General features: G+C 48.0%; 1 protein-coding gene across 1 annotated transcript in view; it reads left to right on the forward strand.

Moving 5' to 3' along the window:
• The window catches only part of cep290 (centrosomal protein 290), a gene marked incomplete at its 3' end in the record, with an annotated part of 134070 nt that overhangs the window by 51465 nt on the left and 62852 nt on the right, over positions 1–19753 (forward strand). Inside the window, exons 19-29 of the mRNA XM_080539129.1 lie at positions 122–224; positions 605–835; positions 1757–1930; positions 3040–3151; positions 3632–3840; positions 4011–4162; positions 7303–7414; positions 11588–11818; positions 13049–13273; positions 14974–15138; positions 16180–16287. Of these exons, the coding sequence (XP_080395255.1) occupies positions 122–224; positions 605–835; positions 1757–1930; positions 3040–3151; positions 3632–3840; positions 4011–4162; positions 7303–7414; positions 11588–11818; positions 13049–13273; positions 14974–15138; positions 16180–16287 (1822 nt within the window). The remainder of the gene's footprint in view (positions 1–121; positions 225–604; positions 836–1756; positions 1931–3039; positions 3152–3631; positions 3841–4010; positions 4163–7302; positions 7415–11587; positions 11819–13048; positions 13274–14973; positions 15139–16179; positions 16288–19753) is intronic.

The raw sequence follows: 19753 nt of genomic DNA on the forward strand, positions 1-19753 counted from the left end.
GGTTGTTTTTGTCTACCAACGAGGACCACCTCGTCCTCTGGGATGTACTGTCTGGACTTTTTACCCTAATCAATCAATCAATCAATCAATAAATCAATCAATCACTTGTGCTTTGGTGTAGTGAGAAGGAGGCCTGGCGGAAGGAGAGAGAGGCGCTGATGGAGGTGAAGAACACTCTGCAGGAGCAGAGGGAGGTGGACGAGGTCAAGATCAGAGAGTTCAACGTGAGTCACTGCTCGTTGTTAGAGACCACCTGAATGTGTTTCATTATAGGCGTTACGCATTCTTTTATTTATTTATTTGTTTATTTCAAAGGGACAGTTGACATATCGCTGACTCTCCCTGAATTAGCTGGGTAGCTACATTACATCAGCAGTCAACAAACCCACAGGGGAAACATTATCAAAGCCATGAGCTGTCGCCCGCTTGCCCGGAGCAAGGAAAACATTCGCCGGGTTTCGTGGAGTGAAGATATCATCAAGCCTGTCGATCACCTGACGCATTGCGTACGCTTTCATAATATCTTCACTCCGCGATTATCTAGTCTGGTCTGGCGCCTGCGCCGTCAGTTGTTCTTCCTGTCACATGTCTCCCCCCCCCACAGCTCTGCCTGGAGGCCCTGCAGGGAGACCCAGAGGAGGGGCGCAGGCTGCTGGGGGAGGCCAGCAGGAAGATGACGGTCCTCAGGGTCAACGAGAGGTCGCTGACCCGCCGCTACACCACCCTGCTGGAGGCGGGCCAGCACCTCCGCCAGGACAACGCCCGGCTGAGGGACGACGGCACCGCCATGCAGGTCTCCGTCACAGAGAGGCTGGGCTACCTGCAGAGATACAAGGTACTAGAACAACAGAGACACAAGGTTCTAGAACAACAGAGAGACAAGGTTCTAGTCAAATGACCTCTTTACAACGCTAAGCTGCTATTAACACACAACAACCACTAGTTGGCCGTAGTATAGGGGGAAGCAGGTGTCTTAGGAGACACAGTGCTGGGGGGTAGTAGATGTCTCAGGAGACACAGTGCTGGGGGGTAGTAGATGTCTCAGGAGACGCAGTACAGGGGGTAGTAGATGTCTCAGGAGACACAGTGCTGTGGGGTAGTATATGTCTCAGGAGACACAGTACTGGGGGGTAGTAGATGTCTCAGGAGACACAGTGTTAGGGGGTAGTAGATGTCTCAGGAGACGCAGTACAGGGGGTAGTAGATGTCTCAGGAGACACAGTACTGGGGGGTAGTAGATGTCTCAGGAGACACAGTGTTAGGGGGTAGTAGATGTCTCAGGAGACGCAGTACAGGGGGTAGTAGATGTCTCAGGAGACAGTGCTGGGGGGTAGTAGATGTCTCAGGAGACACAGTGCTGGGGGGTAGTAGATGTCTCAGGAGACACAGTGCTGTGGGGTAGTATATGTCTCAGGAGACACAGTGCTGGGGGGTAGTAGATGTCTCAGGAGACACAGTGCTGGGGGGTAGTAGATGTCTCAGGAGACACAGTGCTGGGGGGTGGTAGATGTCTCAGGGGACACAGTGCTGGGGGGCAGTAGGAGGAACAGTTAAGGTGTAGCCTGAAGAGATGGAGGTCTTCAGTCTCCGAGGGTAGATGGGTAGTGACTCTGCAGTTCTGACAGCCGTGGGAAGCTCGTCCCACCAGCGTGGAGCCAGTGTAGTGAGGAGACGTGACCGGGCAGTGCGACTGCCATGTAGGTGTAGAGGCGGTAGAGGTCCTAACCGGCCCGCCCCCCCTGGCCCTTGGTTGTAGGACATGGCAGCGTTCAAGGTGGCGGCCCTGCAGAAGGCCCTGAGCGACAGCGTCCCCGCCTCGGAGCTGGACAGAGCCAACAGGCAGTACACAGAGCTGACCGCCCGGTACAGAGACACGCTGCAGAGGGACAACCGCCTGGTGCAGAGGACCACCAGCCTGGAACACCTGCAGGTACGCTCAGGCTGTAGTTTTTGACTGACATACACCTGCCAGCACTCGAAGCTCAAAACGTCTATACACAGTTCTATAGCTCTGGCTGTAGTTTTTTTATACAACAGTTAGTTCCGACCAAGTAATTTGATTGGACAATAGGCATTCCATGAGTGCTGATATACAGTATAACAGCACTGGGACTTTTAACTGTATGTATCACTCCGAAATGACCATTAATACAAAGTAGCTAGCCTGCAGATGTTTGTGTTCAGGTTACTAGGCAACAGTCCAGTTGCGGAACAATTTTTTGTTGACGGAGCCAAAATAAATTATTAAATAAACAAACAAATCATAGACAAATCATAATCTGTTGTCGCTTATTACTGTTAACTAATAAATTGCACTGTAGGCCTGCGGCCTCGTACCTATGACCCAATCACAGCCGTGCTGATATTCAGTATAACACACTCCCTCTCGTGTGATATTGCTTAAATATCAAACATGCTGAGAATTGAAGTCTGTCTCTCTACATTCTGTCTCTCTACATTCTGTCTCTCTACATTCTGGGAAATCCAGCACTAAGGAAGGCCTTCCCTTCCTGTAAGAGATGTGCCCATAACTGTGGAGCAGATGGTTATGATTGGTTAAGCCAGAGTAGTGACCTCATAAGGCGGTCTTCTATAAATGTGAGAGGCTTTTTTGACTGCTATTTTCCCTCTGCGCTCATGTAACTCTGCTTAATAAAAGGCCTCGTTTGAGCCAATTGATTTAAGCTCTCTGTGCTCATAATCGCAGAAACATGGCTTCCCATTCACACAACATCCTGGCCCCCTAATTTATCGAATGACCCATATGCCCAGTTTATATACGTGACCCATATGCCCAGTTTATATACGTGACCCATATGCTCAGTGTATATATGTGACCCATATGCTCAGTGTATATATGTGACCCATATGCTCAGTGTATATATGTGACCCAGACGTGTGTGTGTGTGTGTGTGTGTGTGTGTGTGTGTGTTGGTGTGTGTGTGTGTGTGTGTGTGTGTTGGTGTGTGTGTGTGTGTGTGTGTGTGTGTGTGTGTGTGTGTGTGTGTGTGTGTGTGTGTGTTGGTGTGTTTCTACCAGACGGAGAACGTGTCCCTAGGAGAGCAGATCTCTGGCCTAAACAAAGAGCTGGAGATCACCAAGGAGAAACTCCACACTCTAGAGCAGGCATGGGAGCACGTCAACACACTAGGTAAGTTATATACACACTCTAGAGCATATCAACACACTAGGTAAGTTATATACACACTCTAGAGCACGTCAACACACTAGGTAAGTTATATACACACTCTAGAGCACGTCAACACACTAGGTAAGTTATATACACACTCTAGAGTACGTCAACACACTAGGTAAGTTATATACATTATATATATATAGTGCAAAGAACATGTTAAGTGCTTCAGGTGCGAGGATCAGAGTTATTGAGGAGGGCTGTGGCTCTGGAGGAGAAACTGTTCCAGTGTTGTGATGTTTCTGACCTGGTGGCCCTGTACCGCTGTCCAGAAGGGAGTCACTCAAACAAGCTGTGAGCTGGATGTGATGTGAGGGGTCAGACACTATCTTGCATACTCTCCTCGACGATCTGGAGCTATGGAGGAGGGCTATGGCTTTGGGGAAGAAACTGTTGTTTCAAGTGGCGTGATTGAGTTTTTTTTTGCTTGACCGACAGGCGGGGAGAGCTCTGTCTCTGACAAGGCAGCCAAGGCCGCGGCCAACAGTGAGACGGTGGAGGCCTCCCGGAGGATCACCACGCTGGAGATGAAGGAGCTGAACGAGAGGCAGCGGGCCGAGCACGCCCAGCGCATGTACGAGCACCTCCGCACCTCCCTCACACAGGTGGAGGACCGCAACCTGGAGCTGGAGACCACGCTGACAGAGGTAGGGGGGGGGGGAATAATGATGATGATAATAATAATAATAATAATAATAATAATAATAATAATAATAATGATGATGATGATGATGATGATGATGATATTATTATTATCATCATTATCATCATAATTATCATCATCATTATCATCATTATTATTGTTATTGTGTCTCAGCTCACCAAGCAGACCCTGGAGGCCCAGCGTACGGAGGCGGAGCTGAGGGACCAGCTGTCAGACAGCGTGAGCCAGGCGGCCAGCGAGGCGGACCGGGCCAGGATCACCTGCCTGGAGAAGGACGAGGCCCAGCTCAGAGCCCAGGTGTCCAGGTACGTCTGCTCACCTCACCCTCACCCTATATACCCTACCTAACCCTAACCCTAACCTCACCCTAACCCTCACCCTATATACCCTACCTAACCCTAACCCTAACCTCACCCTAACCCTATTACCTAACCCTAACCCTAACCCTATATACCGTACCTAACCCTAACCCTAACCTCACCCTAACCCTATTACCTAACCCTAACCCTAACCCTAAATACCCTACCTAACCCTAACCCTAACCTCACCCTAACCCTATTACCCCTGCAGTTTGGTGATCTCTCATCCAACTTGCCCACTGTTTCCAATGGGTTGCCACAGGGTTCGGTCTTGGGGCCAACTCTCTTCACCATTTATATCAATGAAATAGGATTAATCTCTAATGCTGCTGTTCATTTGTATGCGGATGACACGATCTTGTATTGCTTTGCATCCTCTATCAACCGTGCCTTCGAGGCTTTGCAGACTGCTTTTGATGCCCTTCAGTCCCAGCTGTTTCAGCTCAGACTGGTGTTGAATACAGGGAAGACCAAAGTCATGCATTTTTCCAATAACAAGCGGGTGCCAAGTGCTCTTCCTGACATTGTATCATGTCAGGGTTCACCTATTGAGCTTGTGCCAAACTACAAATACCTTGGCATTCAACTGGACGACAGCCTCTCTTTTCAACTGCACATAGACAACCTTCTAAAGAAACTGAAATTGAAGCTAAGCTTTTACTTTAGAAACAAGTATTGTTTCTCAGCTGCTGCAAGAAAACGTTTGGTTGCTGCCACCTTTCTGCCTCTCTTGGACTACGGTGATGTCTTGTACATGAATGCCTCTGCTACCTCTCTTCAACATCTGGATGCAGTTTACCATGGCGCGTTAAGGTTTATAACAGGCTGTAAACCCCTTATGCATCACTGTGTGCTATACTCTCTGGTTAACTGGTCATCTCTCTCTATCCGCCGAACCCTTCACTGGTATATTTTCATTTACAAATCCATCCTTGGTCTGCTCCCCTCCTACCTTTCTAACCACCTGTCACGCAAGCAATCCGTCTACGGCCTTCGCACACAGGACATCATCACATACTCCATCCCCTTGGTCCGGACCATGAAAGGCAAAAGGGCGTTCTCATTTGCAGCCCCTTCCTCTTGGAATTCTTTACAGCAGAGTCTGAAACTGTCTCAGCTGATCCCTCTCTCCAGTTTCAGTTTGAGAGACATACAGTGCGAGTCCATGATTTGTTCTTGCAATTGAGTTGACCCTCCCTTTTGCCCATTGCTGACCCCTCCCTGTCCCTAGCTCTTTAGCTGGTTAGTTTTAGGTTTTGTAGTTTTAGTTTAGTTTTAGATTATCTTAGACTGTTTTAGACTAGTTTTAGTTTTAGACTATGTAGTTTTAGTTTAGTTTTAGACTATATTGACGGAAAGTTTTAGATTATCTTAGACTGTTTTAGACTAGTTTTAGTTTTAGACTATGTAGTTTTAGTTTAGGGTTAGTTAGACTTCTGAGGTGTCTCTGGTACGTCTGCTCACGTCTCTCTGGAGACGGCCACTTCCTCTGTGTCGTCCAACAAGTCTGAAGAAGGTGTATGACCGAAAGCCGCAATAAACTAAGTTTTTTTGAGTGTGCGGATGCTGTTATTCTGCTGATACTCTTCACTTCCAGCACCTCAGCAAAGTCTGATCACGGATGAGCGGTGGTATTTTCACTACTTGTCGTCCAACAAGTGGAAGTTTAAGTTCTTAGGCTACGAGGTTCACCTGTCTGTGTGTCTCATAATGGGACAAATCATGATGATCTTGAAATCTGTTGCTCGTAACCCAGAATTTTCACACAGATCTCTGTGTCTGACGTGCTGCTGTGTTTGACGTGTTGCTGTGTCTGACGTGTTGCTGTGTCTGACGTGCTGCTGTGTCTGACGTGTTGCTGTGTCTGACGTGTTGCTGTGTCTGACGTGCTGCTGTGTCTGACGTGTTGCTGTGTCTGACGTGTTGCTGTGTCTGACGTGTTGCTGTGTCTGATGTGTTGCTGTGTTTGACGTGCTGCTGTGTCTGACGTGCTGCTGTGTTTGACGTGCTGCTGTGTCTGACGTGTTGCTGTGTCTGACGTGTTGCTGTGTCTGACGTGTTGCTGTGTCTGACGTGTTGCTGTGTCTGACGTGCTGCTGTGTTTGACGTGTTGCTGTGTTTGACGTGTTGCTGTGTTTGACGTGCTGCTGTGTCTGACGTGTTGCTGTGTTTGACGTGCTGCTGTGTCTGACGTGCTGCTGTGTCTGACGTGCTGCTGTGTTTGACGTGCTGCTGTGTCTGACGTGCTGCTGTGTCTGACGTGTTGCTGTGTCTGACGTGTTGCTGTGTCTGACGTGTTGCTGTGTCTGACGTGTTGCTGTGTTTGACGTGCTGCTGTGTCTGACGTGCTGCTGTGTCTGACGTGCTGCTGTGTTTGACGTGCTGCTGTGTCTGACGTGCTGCTGTGTCTGACGTGTTGCTGTGTCTGACGTGTTGCTGTGTCTGACGTGTTGCTGTGTCTGACGTGTTGCTGTGTCTGACGTGTTGCTGTGTTTGACGTGCTGCTGTGTCTGACGTGCTGCTGTGTTTGACGTGCTGCTGTGTTTGACGTGTTGCTGTGTCTGACGTGTTGCTGTGTTTGACGTGTTGCTGTGTCTGACGTGTTGCTGTGTCTGACGTGTTGCTGTGTCTGACGTGTTGCTGTGTTTGACGTGCTGCTGTGTCTGACGTGCTGCTGTGTCTGACGTGCTGCTGTGTCTGACGTGCTGCTGTGTCTGACGTGTTGCTGTGTCTGACGTGTTGCTGTGTCTGACGTGTTGCTGTGTCTGACGTGTTGCTGTGTCTGACGTGTTGCTGTGTCTGATGTGTTGCTGTGTTTGACGTGTTGCTGTGTTTGACGTGTTGCTGTGTTTGACGTGTTGCTGTGTCTGACGTGTTGCTGTGTCTGACGTGCTGCTATGTCTGACGTGCTGCTGTGTCTGATGTGCTGCTGTGTTTGACGTGTTGCTGTGTCTGACGTGTTGCTGTGTCTGACGTGTTGCTGTGTCTGACGTGTTGCTGTGTCTGATGTGTTGCTGTTTTTGACGTGCTGCTGTGTCTGACGTGTTGCTGTGTCTGATGTGTTGCTGTGTTTGACGTGTCCCCAGGCTGCGGGAGGTGTCTGACGTGGCCAAGCTGCAGGTGTCAGCCCTGGAGACGAGGCAGCAGTGCAGAGAGAAGGAGGTGGAGGCGCTGAGGAGACAAGTCCTGGACTACCAGGTAAGACAACCCAGCCCCTAACCCCTAACCCCGAACCCCTAACCCCTAACCCCTAACCCCTGACCCTCAAACTGGTCAAATATAATATGTGACACAGTCTGATAATTAGGTCCTGAATGATCGGACTTTTCTTTCGTAAAATGTGAACACATTTCCGCGTTGTTGAAAATCAACGACACATCGCTAGTCGACTAACACAGCTTGTTTTGTGAGCCTGCTAACAATGTAAAGTAGTGTTGTAGTTAACTAGGTAACAATGTAAAGTAGTGTTGTAGTTAACTAGGTAACAATGTAAAGTAGTGTTGTAGTTAACTAGGTAACAATGTAAAGTAGTGTTGTAGTTAACTAGGTAACAATGTAAAGTAGTGTTGTAGTTAACTAGGTAACAATGTAAAGTAGTGTTCTAGTTAACTAGGTAACAATGTAAAGTAGTGTTGTAGTTAACTAGGTAACAATGTAAAGTAGTGTTCTAGTTAACTAGGTAACAATGTAAAGTAGTGTTGTAGTTAACTAGGTAACAATGTAAAGTAGTGTTGTAGTTAACTAGGTAACAATGTAAAGTAGTGTTCTAGTTAACTAGGTAACAATGTAAAGTAGTGTTCTAGTTAACTAGGTAACAATGTAAAGTAGTGTTCTAGTTAACTAGGTAACAATGTAAAGTAGTGTTGTAGTTAACTAGGTAACAATGTAAAGTAGTGTTCTAGTTAACTAGGTAACAATGTAAAGTAGTGTTCTAGTTAACTAGGTAACAATGTAAAGTAGTGTTCTAGTTAATTAGGTAACAATGTAAAGTATGGTAGTGTTGTAGTTAACTAGGTAACAATGTAAAGTAGTGTTCTAGTTAACTAGGTCACTATGTAAAGTAGTGTTCTAGTTAACTAGGTAACTATAATAATAATAATAATAATTCATTGAATTTATATAGCGCTTTTCCGAGGCTCAAAGACGCTGACAATATAGGGGATACGGAAAACACAAAAACAACAAGTAACATGGAACACAGAGTCAGCGAACGGGGGGGTATATATATATCAGGGGGGTGGCAGGGTTAGGGGAGATGGGTAGGGGTAGGGGGAGGTTGTATGGAGGTTGTATGCGTGACTAAAGTAGTGTTCTAGTTAACTAGGTAGCAGTGGGGATTACTCACCCAATCCATTACATTACAGTATTTTGGCTTGACTAGCGAATTTGTGTTGTGATTCGTATTTCCGTAGTTCAATGTTTCAAAAGAAAAGTCAGAACATTTTGATTGGTTGCCGACATGCGGACCAAATGACCAGACTGTGTCGCATATGTAACCCAAAATAATATGGATCTGATCCTCAACCCCTCCATAGTGGAAACTCCACATCATGAACCAAAAACCTATAGTAGTATAGTACAGGGCTGGACGGTGGGCCGCGGTAGTTTTGGGCCGAGCCGGCCGGCAAAATATATATATATATATATTTTTTACCAGCCGGCCCGGCTGAAAGCTACCATCGAACGGCCCATAAATCGAAAGCTGCCATCGGACGGCCCATAAATCGGGGACAGCGGCCCATTGGTCAATTTTCTGTACAGGCACTGGGCTGGCCCAATCAACAGAGAGAAGGGGGGGGGGGTCAGGGGTCACGCACGCACGCACGCAGCACCAGACCTCCGTCTCAGTTTCGCGGTAGTTTTGGGCCGAGCAAAGTCAAGTATGGAGATTGTGTACCCCATGGCCACCACCGCCAGTCAAGAGTGAGTGAGTACACTGGTCTACTTGCACTGGTACCATTGCTTACTGCATGTAGTCGTCTTAGTAGTGGTTTGGGGGAATACTACAGTTTGTCATATGACTGTACAGCACAGTATATAAGACGAGTATATAAGGCAAGTCTTTTTGTGCTGGTGGGTGTGGTCCGACCGATTGGGATGTGCCTGTCTGGGCCAAAAATGCCTAATTTTTGTCCCAGTCCAGCCCTGGTATAGTATAGTATGATTTAGGAGTAAGATGATCCTTGGAAAAGGAGAAAGAAGTCAAATGTCTCCAGTTTCATAGTCGACTCAACAAGAATTCAACAAGTTATACCGTCGATATCCTAAACTAACAGCTGATAAACAGCTCTAGTATTATGACACGAGAGAGTCAGTTATGTCCAGTCCAAACCGCCCTAAAGGGGCAAATGTCCTGCTGTTAGATTATTGTACCTGTGTTGTACAAAGTTGTATGTTTCACTTTACTTTATTTTAATTTTATTTTTTATGTCATCTTTACTTAAACAGGTAAGACAATTAAGAACAGATTCTTATTTACAAACAGACAATGCCGACCTGGTAAAAGGCTCAGCCTCTTGAGGGCGTAGGAGGTCAAAGAAATACAAAAGTTAAAACACATTAAACATGACGAGACAGAACAGAGCACAGGACAGGAACAGTTACAAGCCAAGAGGACGAATCAGACCAACAGACAAACAACAGCAGGCGAACAGGGGACAGGGGACAGGGGACAGAGGACAGAGGACAGAGGACAGGGGACCGGGGACAGGGGACAGAGGACAGGGGACAGAGGACAGGGGACAGAGGACAGGGGACAGGGGACAGGGGACAGAGGACAGGGGACAGAGGACAGAGGACAGGGGACAGGGGACAGGGGACAGAGGACAGGGGACAGAGGACAGAGGACAGGGGACAGAGGACAGGGGACAGGGGACAGAGGACAGAGGACAGAAGACAGGGGACAGGGGACAGAGGACAGAGGACAGGGGACAGAGGACAGGGGACAGGGGACAGGGGACAGGGGACCGAGGACAGGGGACAGGGGACAGAGGACAGGGGACAGAGGACAGAGGACGGAGGACAGGGGACAGAGGACAGGGGACAGAGGACAGGGGACAGAGGACAGGGGACAGAGGACAGGGGACAGAGGACAGGGGACAGAGGACAGGGGACAGGGGACAGAGGACAGGGGACAGAGGACAGAGGACAGGGGACAGAGGACAGAGGACAGGGGACAGAGGACAGAGGACAGGGGACAGGGGACAGAGGACAGAGGACAGGGGACCGAGGACAGGGGACAGGGGACAGAGGACAGGGGACAGAGGACAGGGGACAGAGGACAGGGGACAGAGGACAGGGGACAGGGGACAGAGGACAGGGGACAGGGGACAGGGGACAGAGGACAGAGGACAGGGGACAGAGGACAGGGGACAGAGGACAGGGGACAGAGGACGGGGGACAGAGGACAGGGGACAGAGGACAGGGGACAGAGGACAGGGGACAGAGGACAGAGGACAGGGGACAGGGGACAGAGGACAGGGGACAGAGGACAGGGGACAGGGGACAGAGGACAGGGGACAGAGGACAGAGGACAGGGGACAGAGGACAGAGGACAGAGGACAGAGGACAGGGGACAGAGGACAGGGGACAGAGGACAGGGGACAGAGGACAGGGGACAGAGGACGGGGGACAGAGGACAGAGGACAGGGGACAGAGGACAGAGGACAGAGGACAGGGGACAGGGGACAGAGGACAGAGGACAGGGGACAGAGGACAGGGGACAGAGGACAGGGGACAGAGGACAGGGGACAGAGGACAGAGGACAGAGGACAGGGGACAGAGGACAGGGGACAGAGGACAGAGGACAGGGGACAGAGGACAGGGGACAGAGGACAGGGGACAGAGGACAGGGGACAGAGGACAGAGGACAGGGGACAGGGGACAGAGGACAGGGGACAGAGGACAGAGGACAGGGGACAGAGGACAGGGGACAGAGGACAGGAGACAGGGGACAGAGGACAGAGGACAGGGGACAGAGGACAGAGGACAGGGGACAGAGGACAGGGGACAGAGGACAGGGGACAGGGGACAGAGGACAGAGGACAGAGGACAGGGGACAGAGGACAGGGGACAGGGGACAGAGGACAGAGGACAGGGGACAGGGGACAGAGGACAGAGGACAGGGGACAGGGGACAGGGGACAGGGGACAGGGGACAGGGGACAGAGGCCAGGGGACGGGTCCTAGTTTAGAAACAGAGTTGTATGTTGTTTAGATGCTAAAGGTCACTCACATCTGTCTTAACAACTAGCATGGTTCCTAATCTCCCCCCCCCCTTCCTGTCTCCCCCCCCCTCCTGTCTCCCCCCCCCTCCTGTCTCCCCCCCCCTCCTGTCTCCCCCCCCCCCCCTCCTGTCTCCCCCCCCCCCCAGTCCCAGTCAGACGAGCGGTCTCTCATCGCTAAGCTCCACCAGCACATCGTAGCGCTGCAGCTCAGCGAGTCGGCCGCCGTGGGGAAGCTAGCGACCAGCGCCACGCGCAGCCAGCAGCTGGAGGCCTACAAGCTCCGGGCCGAGCAGAGGCTGGACGCCGGGGAGAGAGCCCTGTACCTGGCCCGCCAGGAGGGCCGCGACCGGGCCCGGCACCTGAGGCAGACCGTACAGGTGGGTTGGACTGACTTATACTGACTGACTTATATAGATGACTTATACTGACTGACTTATATAGATGACTTATATAGATGACTTATATAGATGACTTATATAGATGACTTATATAGATGACTTATACTGACTGACTTATACAGATGACTTATATAGACTGACTTATATAGATGACTTATATAGACTGACTTATATAGACTGACTTATACAGACTGACTTATATAGATGACTTATATAGATGACTTATATAGACTGACTTATATAGATGACTTATATAGATGACTTATATAGATGACTTATATAGATGACTTATATAGATGACTTATATAGATGACTGATATAGATGACTTATATAGATTACTTATATAGATGACTTATATAGATGACTTATATAGACTGACTTATACAGACTGACTTATATAGACTGACTTATATAGATGACTTATATAGATGACTTATATAGATGACTTATATAGACTGACTTATATAGATGACTTATATAGACTGACTTATAAAGATGACTTATATAGACTGACTTATATAAATGACTTATATAGATGACTTATATAGACTGACTTATATAGACTGACTTATATAGATGACTTATATATATGACTTATATAGACTGACTTATATAGATGATTTATATAGATGACTTATATAGATGACTTATATAGATGACTTATACAGACTGACTTATATAGACTGACTTACATAGACTGACTTACATAGACTGACTTATATAGATTACTTATATAGCCTGACTTATATAGACTGACTTATATAGACTGACTTATATAGATTACTTATAAAGATGACTTATATAGACTGACTTACATAGATGACTTATATAGACTGACTTATTTAGACTGACTTATATAGATGACTTATATAGACTGACTTATATAGATGACTTATATAGATGACTTATATAGACTGACTTACATAGACTGACTTATATAGATGACTTATATAGATGACTTATATAGACTGACTTATATAGACTGACTTATATAGACTGACTTATATAGATGACTTATATAGACTGACTTATATAGACTGACTTACTGACTGACTTACTGACTTACTGACTGACTGACTGACTGACTGACTTACTGACTGACTGACTTACTGACTTACTGACTTACTGACTGACTGACTGACTGACATACTGACTGTCTGACTGACTGACTTACTGATTTCCGTCCTTCCGTCCGTCCTTCCGTCCAGGCCCTGCGTCGGCAGTTCTCCGGGGCGCTGCCCCTGGCCCAGCAGGAGAGGTTCTCCCAGACCATGGTGCGTCTGCAGGAGGAGAGGCGGAGGGCGGAGGAGGAGAGGGGGAAAGCGGAGGAGGAGAGGAGCAGGGCAGAGGGCAGGGCTCAGGAGCTGGCGCTGAGGCAGAGAGGCCTGGAGGAGCTGATCGCCACGCTGAAGGACGTGAAGGGGGCGCAGAAGGTGGGTGGAGGAGGAAGGATGGAGATGTCAACACTAGAACAGCCATGAGTAAAGAAACGTGTTGTATCTTTGCACTCTTCGCAAATTTCAGGACCCTCCTTTCATGACTTGTCCTAGATATGTGCGTTCTACCACCCCAGTATCCTTACATGTTCTAAACCACATCAGGATAAGCTGGTATGAAGCTATTTTGACGTTTTTCTCTGTCGGAAGCAGGCTAATTTACAAGACGCGCCAACTAGTGGTTGTTGTGTGTAAGTAGCAGCTTAGCATTGTAAAGAGGCAAGGTTGCTCTTTTAGTAGGTAAAAAAGGCACGGCTGTTCTAGTGTTAACCTCTAGCCCCACTAAGTTTTGAAAGGAGTTTAGTTGTGCTTCTCTCTAGTAGCGTGTAGTACTGTCCCTCAGCCTTACAGGATGTAAACAGTAGCTAACTACTGGCAGACGTCTGCTAGTGGTTCTATCTCTCCTCATTAAACCTGCCGTATCGACGCTTGTTCGTTTTTCACACTAAAACTAGAACTGGAGCCAGTTACATAAAGATAGACCCAGTCTACAGACTGTTGTTGCATAAAGATAGACCCAGTCTACAGACTGTTACATAAAGATAGACCCAGTCTACAGACTGTTACATAAAGATAGACCCAGTCTACAGACTGTTACATAAAGATAGACCCAGTCTACAGACTGTTACATAAAGATAGACCCAGTCTACAGACTGTTGTTACATAAAGATAGACCCAGTCTACAGACTGTTGTTGCATAAAGATAGACCCAGTCTACAGACTGTTGTTACATAAAGATAGACCCAGTCTACAGACTGTTACATAAAGATAGACCCAGTCTACAGACTGTTACATAAAGATAGACCCAGTCTACAGACTGTTACATAAAGATAGACCCAGTCTACAGACTGTTACATAAAGATAGACCCAGTCTACAGACTGTTGTTGTATAAAGATAGACCCAGTCTACAGACTGTTGCATAAAGATAGACCCAGTCTACAGACTGTTGTTGTATAAAGATAGACCCAGTCTACAGACTGTTGTATAAAGATAGACCCAGTCTACAGACTGTTGTTACATAAAGATAGACCCTGTCTACAGACTGTTGTTACATAAAGATAGACCCAGTCTACAGACTGTTGTTACATAAAGATAGACCCAGTCTACAGACTGTTACATAAAGATAGACCCAGTCTACAGACTGTTGTTGCATAAAGATAGACCCAGTCTACAGACTGTTACATAAAGATAGACCCAGTCTACAGACTGTTGTTGCATAAAGATAGACCCAGTCTACAGACTGTTGTTGCATAAAGATAGACCCAGTCTACAGACTGTTACATAAAGATAGACCCAGTCTACAGACTGTTACATAAAGATAGACCCAGTCTACAGACTGTTGTTGCATAAAGATAGACCCAGTCTACAGACTGTTACATAAAGATAGACCCAGTCTACAGACTGTTGTTACATAAAGATAGACCCAGTCTACAGACTGTTACATAAAGATAGACCCAGTCTACAGACTGTTACATAAAGATAGACCCAGTCTACAGACTGTTGTTGCATAAAGATAGACCCAGTCTACAGACTGTTGTTACATAAAGCTAGCCTATGAGTGACTAAAGTAAGACTGACTTAGATCAGCCTGTCACGCAATGCATTCTGGGTAAAATAAGACCATTTTTCCCCCCAGGTGAAGGAGTGGCACCAGAAGATGGAGGAGGTGCGTCTGCAGGAGCTGAGGAGGGGCAGGGAGCTGGGGGTCCGCAGGGAGGAGGTGCGCTATCTGAAGGTGCTGGTGGCGGAGCAGGAGACCACCATACGCGGCCTGGAGGAGGAGGGGGTGCACAGGAGCACGGTGAGAGACACACACGCGTGCGCACGCACATGCACGCACTTCACCCACTTGGAGCATTAGAAATTATCTGTAATAATCAGGGCTCCCACGGGTCCTTGAAATCCTTGAAAGTTTGTGAATTCGAGAAAAAAAAATCAAGGCCTTAATTTTTTGGGGAAAATAGACATGGGTCATTGAAAGTGCTTGAATTCCCCCCTCTCTCTCTCTCTCTCTCTCTCTCTCTCTATTAATTAATAAATATATATATATATATTCAAAAATGTTTTACTCGTCAACTAGTAAATAAGTCTCTGTGTTGCTTAACTTTCCACATATTTCACAATATATTGTTTAGCTGTGCTGTGGTAGAGAAGGCAAGAGACCATCTAGTGTTCACACATTCAAGCCTCTCTTTTTAATTGTTGTCTGTGAGCGGACAGTTCCTATTATATACATTCTCATCTAGATCTGTCTCAAACTACGCCGTGTTGGGTCCTTGAATTTGAGGGAATTGAGTCTTGAAAGTGCTTGAAAGGTGCTTGAATGTGATGTCTCAGAAGGTGTGGGAACCCTGAGTGACTTATGTTCACTGTAATTAAATCAGTGAATGAAATGTCGTCCACCTTGACACTCTCCTGCATCAGCTCCAGGAACAGCAGCTAATGTACCTCCTCTCCTCTCCTCTCCTCTCCTCCAGGAGGAACAGCAGCTAATGTACCTCCTCTCCTCTCCTCTCCTCTCCTCCAGGAGGAACAGCAGCTAATGTACCTCCTCTCCTCTCCTCTCCTCCAGGAGGAACAGCAGCTAATGTACCTCCTCTCCTCTCCTCTCCTCTCTCCTCCAGGAGGAACAGCAGCTAATGTACCTCCTCTCCTCTCCTCCAGGAGGAACAGCAGCTAATGTACCTCCTCTCCTCCCCTCTCCTCCAGGAGGAACAGCAGCTAATGTACCTCCTCTCCTCTCCTCTCCTCCAGGAGGAACAGCAGCTAAGGTACCTCCTCTCCTCTCAGCTCCAGGAGGAACAGCAGCTAATGTACCTCCTCTCCTCTCCTCTCCTCTCAGCTCCAGGAGGAACAGCAGCTGTCGTGGGACCAGCGGGAGGTGGAGCTGGAGAGGCAGTTGGACCTCCACGAGAAGCAGCAGCAGGAGATCCTGGGGACCGCCCAGAAGGTTGGTCTACCCTAACCCTAACTAACCTGAAAGCGCTTTACAACGGCCTCTCATTCACCCATTCACACACCAATGGCGGGAAGCTGCCATGCAAGGCGCCGGCCCCGCTCACTGGGAGCAATTTGGGGTTCAGTGTCTTGCCCAAGGACACTTTGACACATGGCCAGCCGGGGTTCAAACCGCAAATCTGCCGACATTGCGATCAAATCAAATCAAATTTTATTTGTATAGCGCATTTCTTACAAGATGCAACTCAATGCGCTTCACATAATGAACATTCTCAGTCAATCAATCAATCAATCAATCAATCAATACTGACAGAGCCGCAAGCAGGGAAAAGTAAAAACCTGTACACTATGTAGCCAGGAAAATTCCCTTGCAGCCCTCTACTGTACACATAGAGCGACTACTAGCCAGTTTGCCTACCAGCACCCAGCGGTGGGCCCCCACACCCCGATCATTAGACGCCGGCTCTACCTCCTGACACACAGCCGCCCCTGTTAAGTTGAAATCAAATCACTTTTAATGTTATGCTCATCACTAAGGGACTACAGATGAAAACTAGCCTTCTTGGCTAGCTCTGGTGCATTTTTTGATGTACACTGTCCCTGCCAAATAATCAATAATACAATTACTATAATCGAATATATAATATTCGATTTTGTAGAGCCGGTATTTTTTTATGACGCAATATTAAATTTTTGAAGTTTCCTAACACCTCTACTGCCCCCCCCCTGTACTGTGTCTCCTAACACCTCTACTGCCCCCCCCCTGTACTGTGTCTCCTAACACCTCTACTGCCCCCCCCCTGTACTGTGTCTCCTAACACCTCTACTGCCCCCCCCCCTGTACTGTGTCTCCTAACACTTCTACTGCCCCCCCCCTGTACTGTGTCTCCTAACACTTCTACTGCCCCCCCCCCCTTGTACTGTGTCTCCTAACACCTCTACTGCCCCCCCCCCTGTACTGTGTCTCCTAACACCTCTACTGCCCCCCCCCTGTACTGTGTCTCCTAACACCTCTACTGCCCCCCCCCCTGTACTGTGTCTCCTAACACCTCTACTGCCCCCCCCCTGTACTGTGTCTCCTAACACCTCTACTGCCCCCCCCCTGTACTGTGTCTCCTAACACCTCTACTGCCCCCCCCCTGTACTGTGTCTCCTAACACCTCTACTGCCCCCCCCCCCTGTACTGTGTCTCCTAACACCTCTACTGCCCCCCCCCCTGTACTGTGTCTCCTAACACCTCTACTGCCCCCCCCCTGTACTGTGTCTCCTAAGACCTCTACTGCCCCCCCCCCCTGTACTGTGTCTCCTAACACTTCTACTGCCCCCCCCCTGTACTGTGTCTCCTAACACCTCTACTGCCCCCCCCCTGTACTGTGTCTCCTAACACCTCTACTGCCCCCCCCCTGTACTGTGTCCAGTGTCTATAAAAAAATATTTTATCACGACGACTGCCAATGGCCCCGGGCCTGAGCTAGATTACTCTTCCTGCTACGACTGGTGGATTGATGATTCACTTGCTTAGTCAAATGTATCGATTGTAAGTCGCTTTGGAATAAGGCGTCTGCTAAATGCCAAACATGTAAATGTAAATGTAAATGTTAACCCAACCCTCTGGGTGTTGTAGTTTGTGTGTTAACCCAAGGCCTTCTGGGTGTTGTAGTTTGAGTGTTAACCCTGTAAGCCTGTAGACACAAGCTCCGCCCACTTAGATACAAGCTCCGCCCACTTAGATACAAGCTCCTCCCACTTTGACTTAAGCTCCGCCCACTTTGACTTAAGCTCCTCCCACTTATACACAAGCTCCGCCCACTTTGACTTAAGCTCCTCCCACTTTGACTTAAGCTCCGCCCACTTTGACTTAAGCTCCTCCCACTTTGACTTAAGCTCCGCCCACTTTGTCTTAAGCTCCGCCCACTTTAACCTAAGCTCCTCCCACTTTGACTTAAGCTCCTCCCACTTTGACTTAAGCTCCTCCCACTTTGATTTGAGCTCCTCCCACTTTGACTTAAGCTCCTCCCACTTTGACTTAAGCTCCTCCTACTTTGCCTTAAGCTCCTCCCACTTTGATTTAAGCTCCGCCCACTTTGATTTAAGCTCCTCCCACTTTGATTTAAGCTCCGCCCACTTTGACTTAAGCTCCGCCCACTTTGATTTAAGCTCCTCCCACTTTGACTTAAGCTCCGCCCACTTTGACTTAAGCTCCTCCCACTTATACACAAGCTCCGCCCACTTTGACTTAAGCTCCTCCCACTTTGACTTAAGCTCCGCCCACTTTGACACAAGCTCCGCCCACTTTGACACAAGCTCCGCCCACTTTGACTTAAGCTCCGCCCACTTTGACACAAGCTCCGCCCACTTTGACTTAAGCTCCGCCCACTTTGACTTAAGCTCCGCCCACTCATTAGCATGAAGTTCATTAACATACAGCTCATTAACATACAGCTCATTAACATACAGCTCATTAACATACAGCTCATTAGCATGAATCTCATTAGCATGAAGCTCATTAACATACAACTCATTAACATACACACACGTATACACACACATCTAATTAACATACAGCTCATTAACATACAGCTCATTAGCATGAAGCTCATTAGCATGAAGCTCATTAACATGAAGCTCATTAACATACATTAACATATACATACATATGTGTATATATACATACACATACATGCATACACAGTGCCACCCCATAACGCCGCCACTGTCTGAACGCCGCTGAATGGCGAGTGTATCGTTAGAACTGTCGGTGTGTAAGCAGCCCTACTGAGCTGGGCACTGACTCCTAGTGAAAACGGTGAATGTAGACACAAACACACACACACGCACACATTCAGTCAAGTGAATGTAGACACATTGGTTTTTATCGCGGACACAGTTTGCAGAGAGACAGACACAGAGTCACACACACGGTGAACGCGGAAGTCCGTTCACACACACGGTGAATGCGAAACTCCGTGTCTAGTGCCGAGACAGGTCTGATAATGGTCTGACTGGATTCGTCTCGAAGAGTAGATGTTGTTTGGTGTGTTTGTTGTGCAAAACGGTGATTGCATTCACCCATTATTCGCAGTCAAGTGAATGTAGACACATTGGTTTTTATCGCGGACACAGTTTTCCGAAGATCGCCGGAGTTCTCCGAAGTCAACGCGAGCCGGCTCCGTAGCTCCTCCCACAAACCCCGTGCAGGCTGGCAGAGAGACAGACACAGTCACACACGCGGTGAATGCGGAAGTCCGTGAATGCTAAACTCTGTGTCTCCCTGGTTGAGAGAGATGTTCATAAATATAAATATTAGAAGGTACAGACTTACACACTTACACTCTGCTATCCAAAACGCAAAATATTCGATCTTTGATTCTCTCTCTCTCTCTCTCTCTCTCTCCGCACGCACTCGGGGGGCCATCTGCCTGACTGGGGATTTGAACCCTTACCCTATTAATGAGTCG

Source organism: Nansenia antarctica (genome assembly GCF_963989245.1).
Source record: "Nansenia antarctica genome assembly, chromosome: 9".
NCBI classification, from domain to species: Eukaryota; Metazoa; Chordata; class Actinopteri; order Argentiniformes; family Microstomatidae; genus Nansenia; species Nansenia antarctica.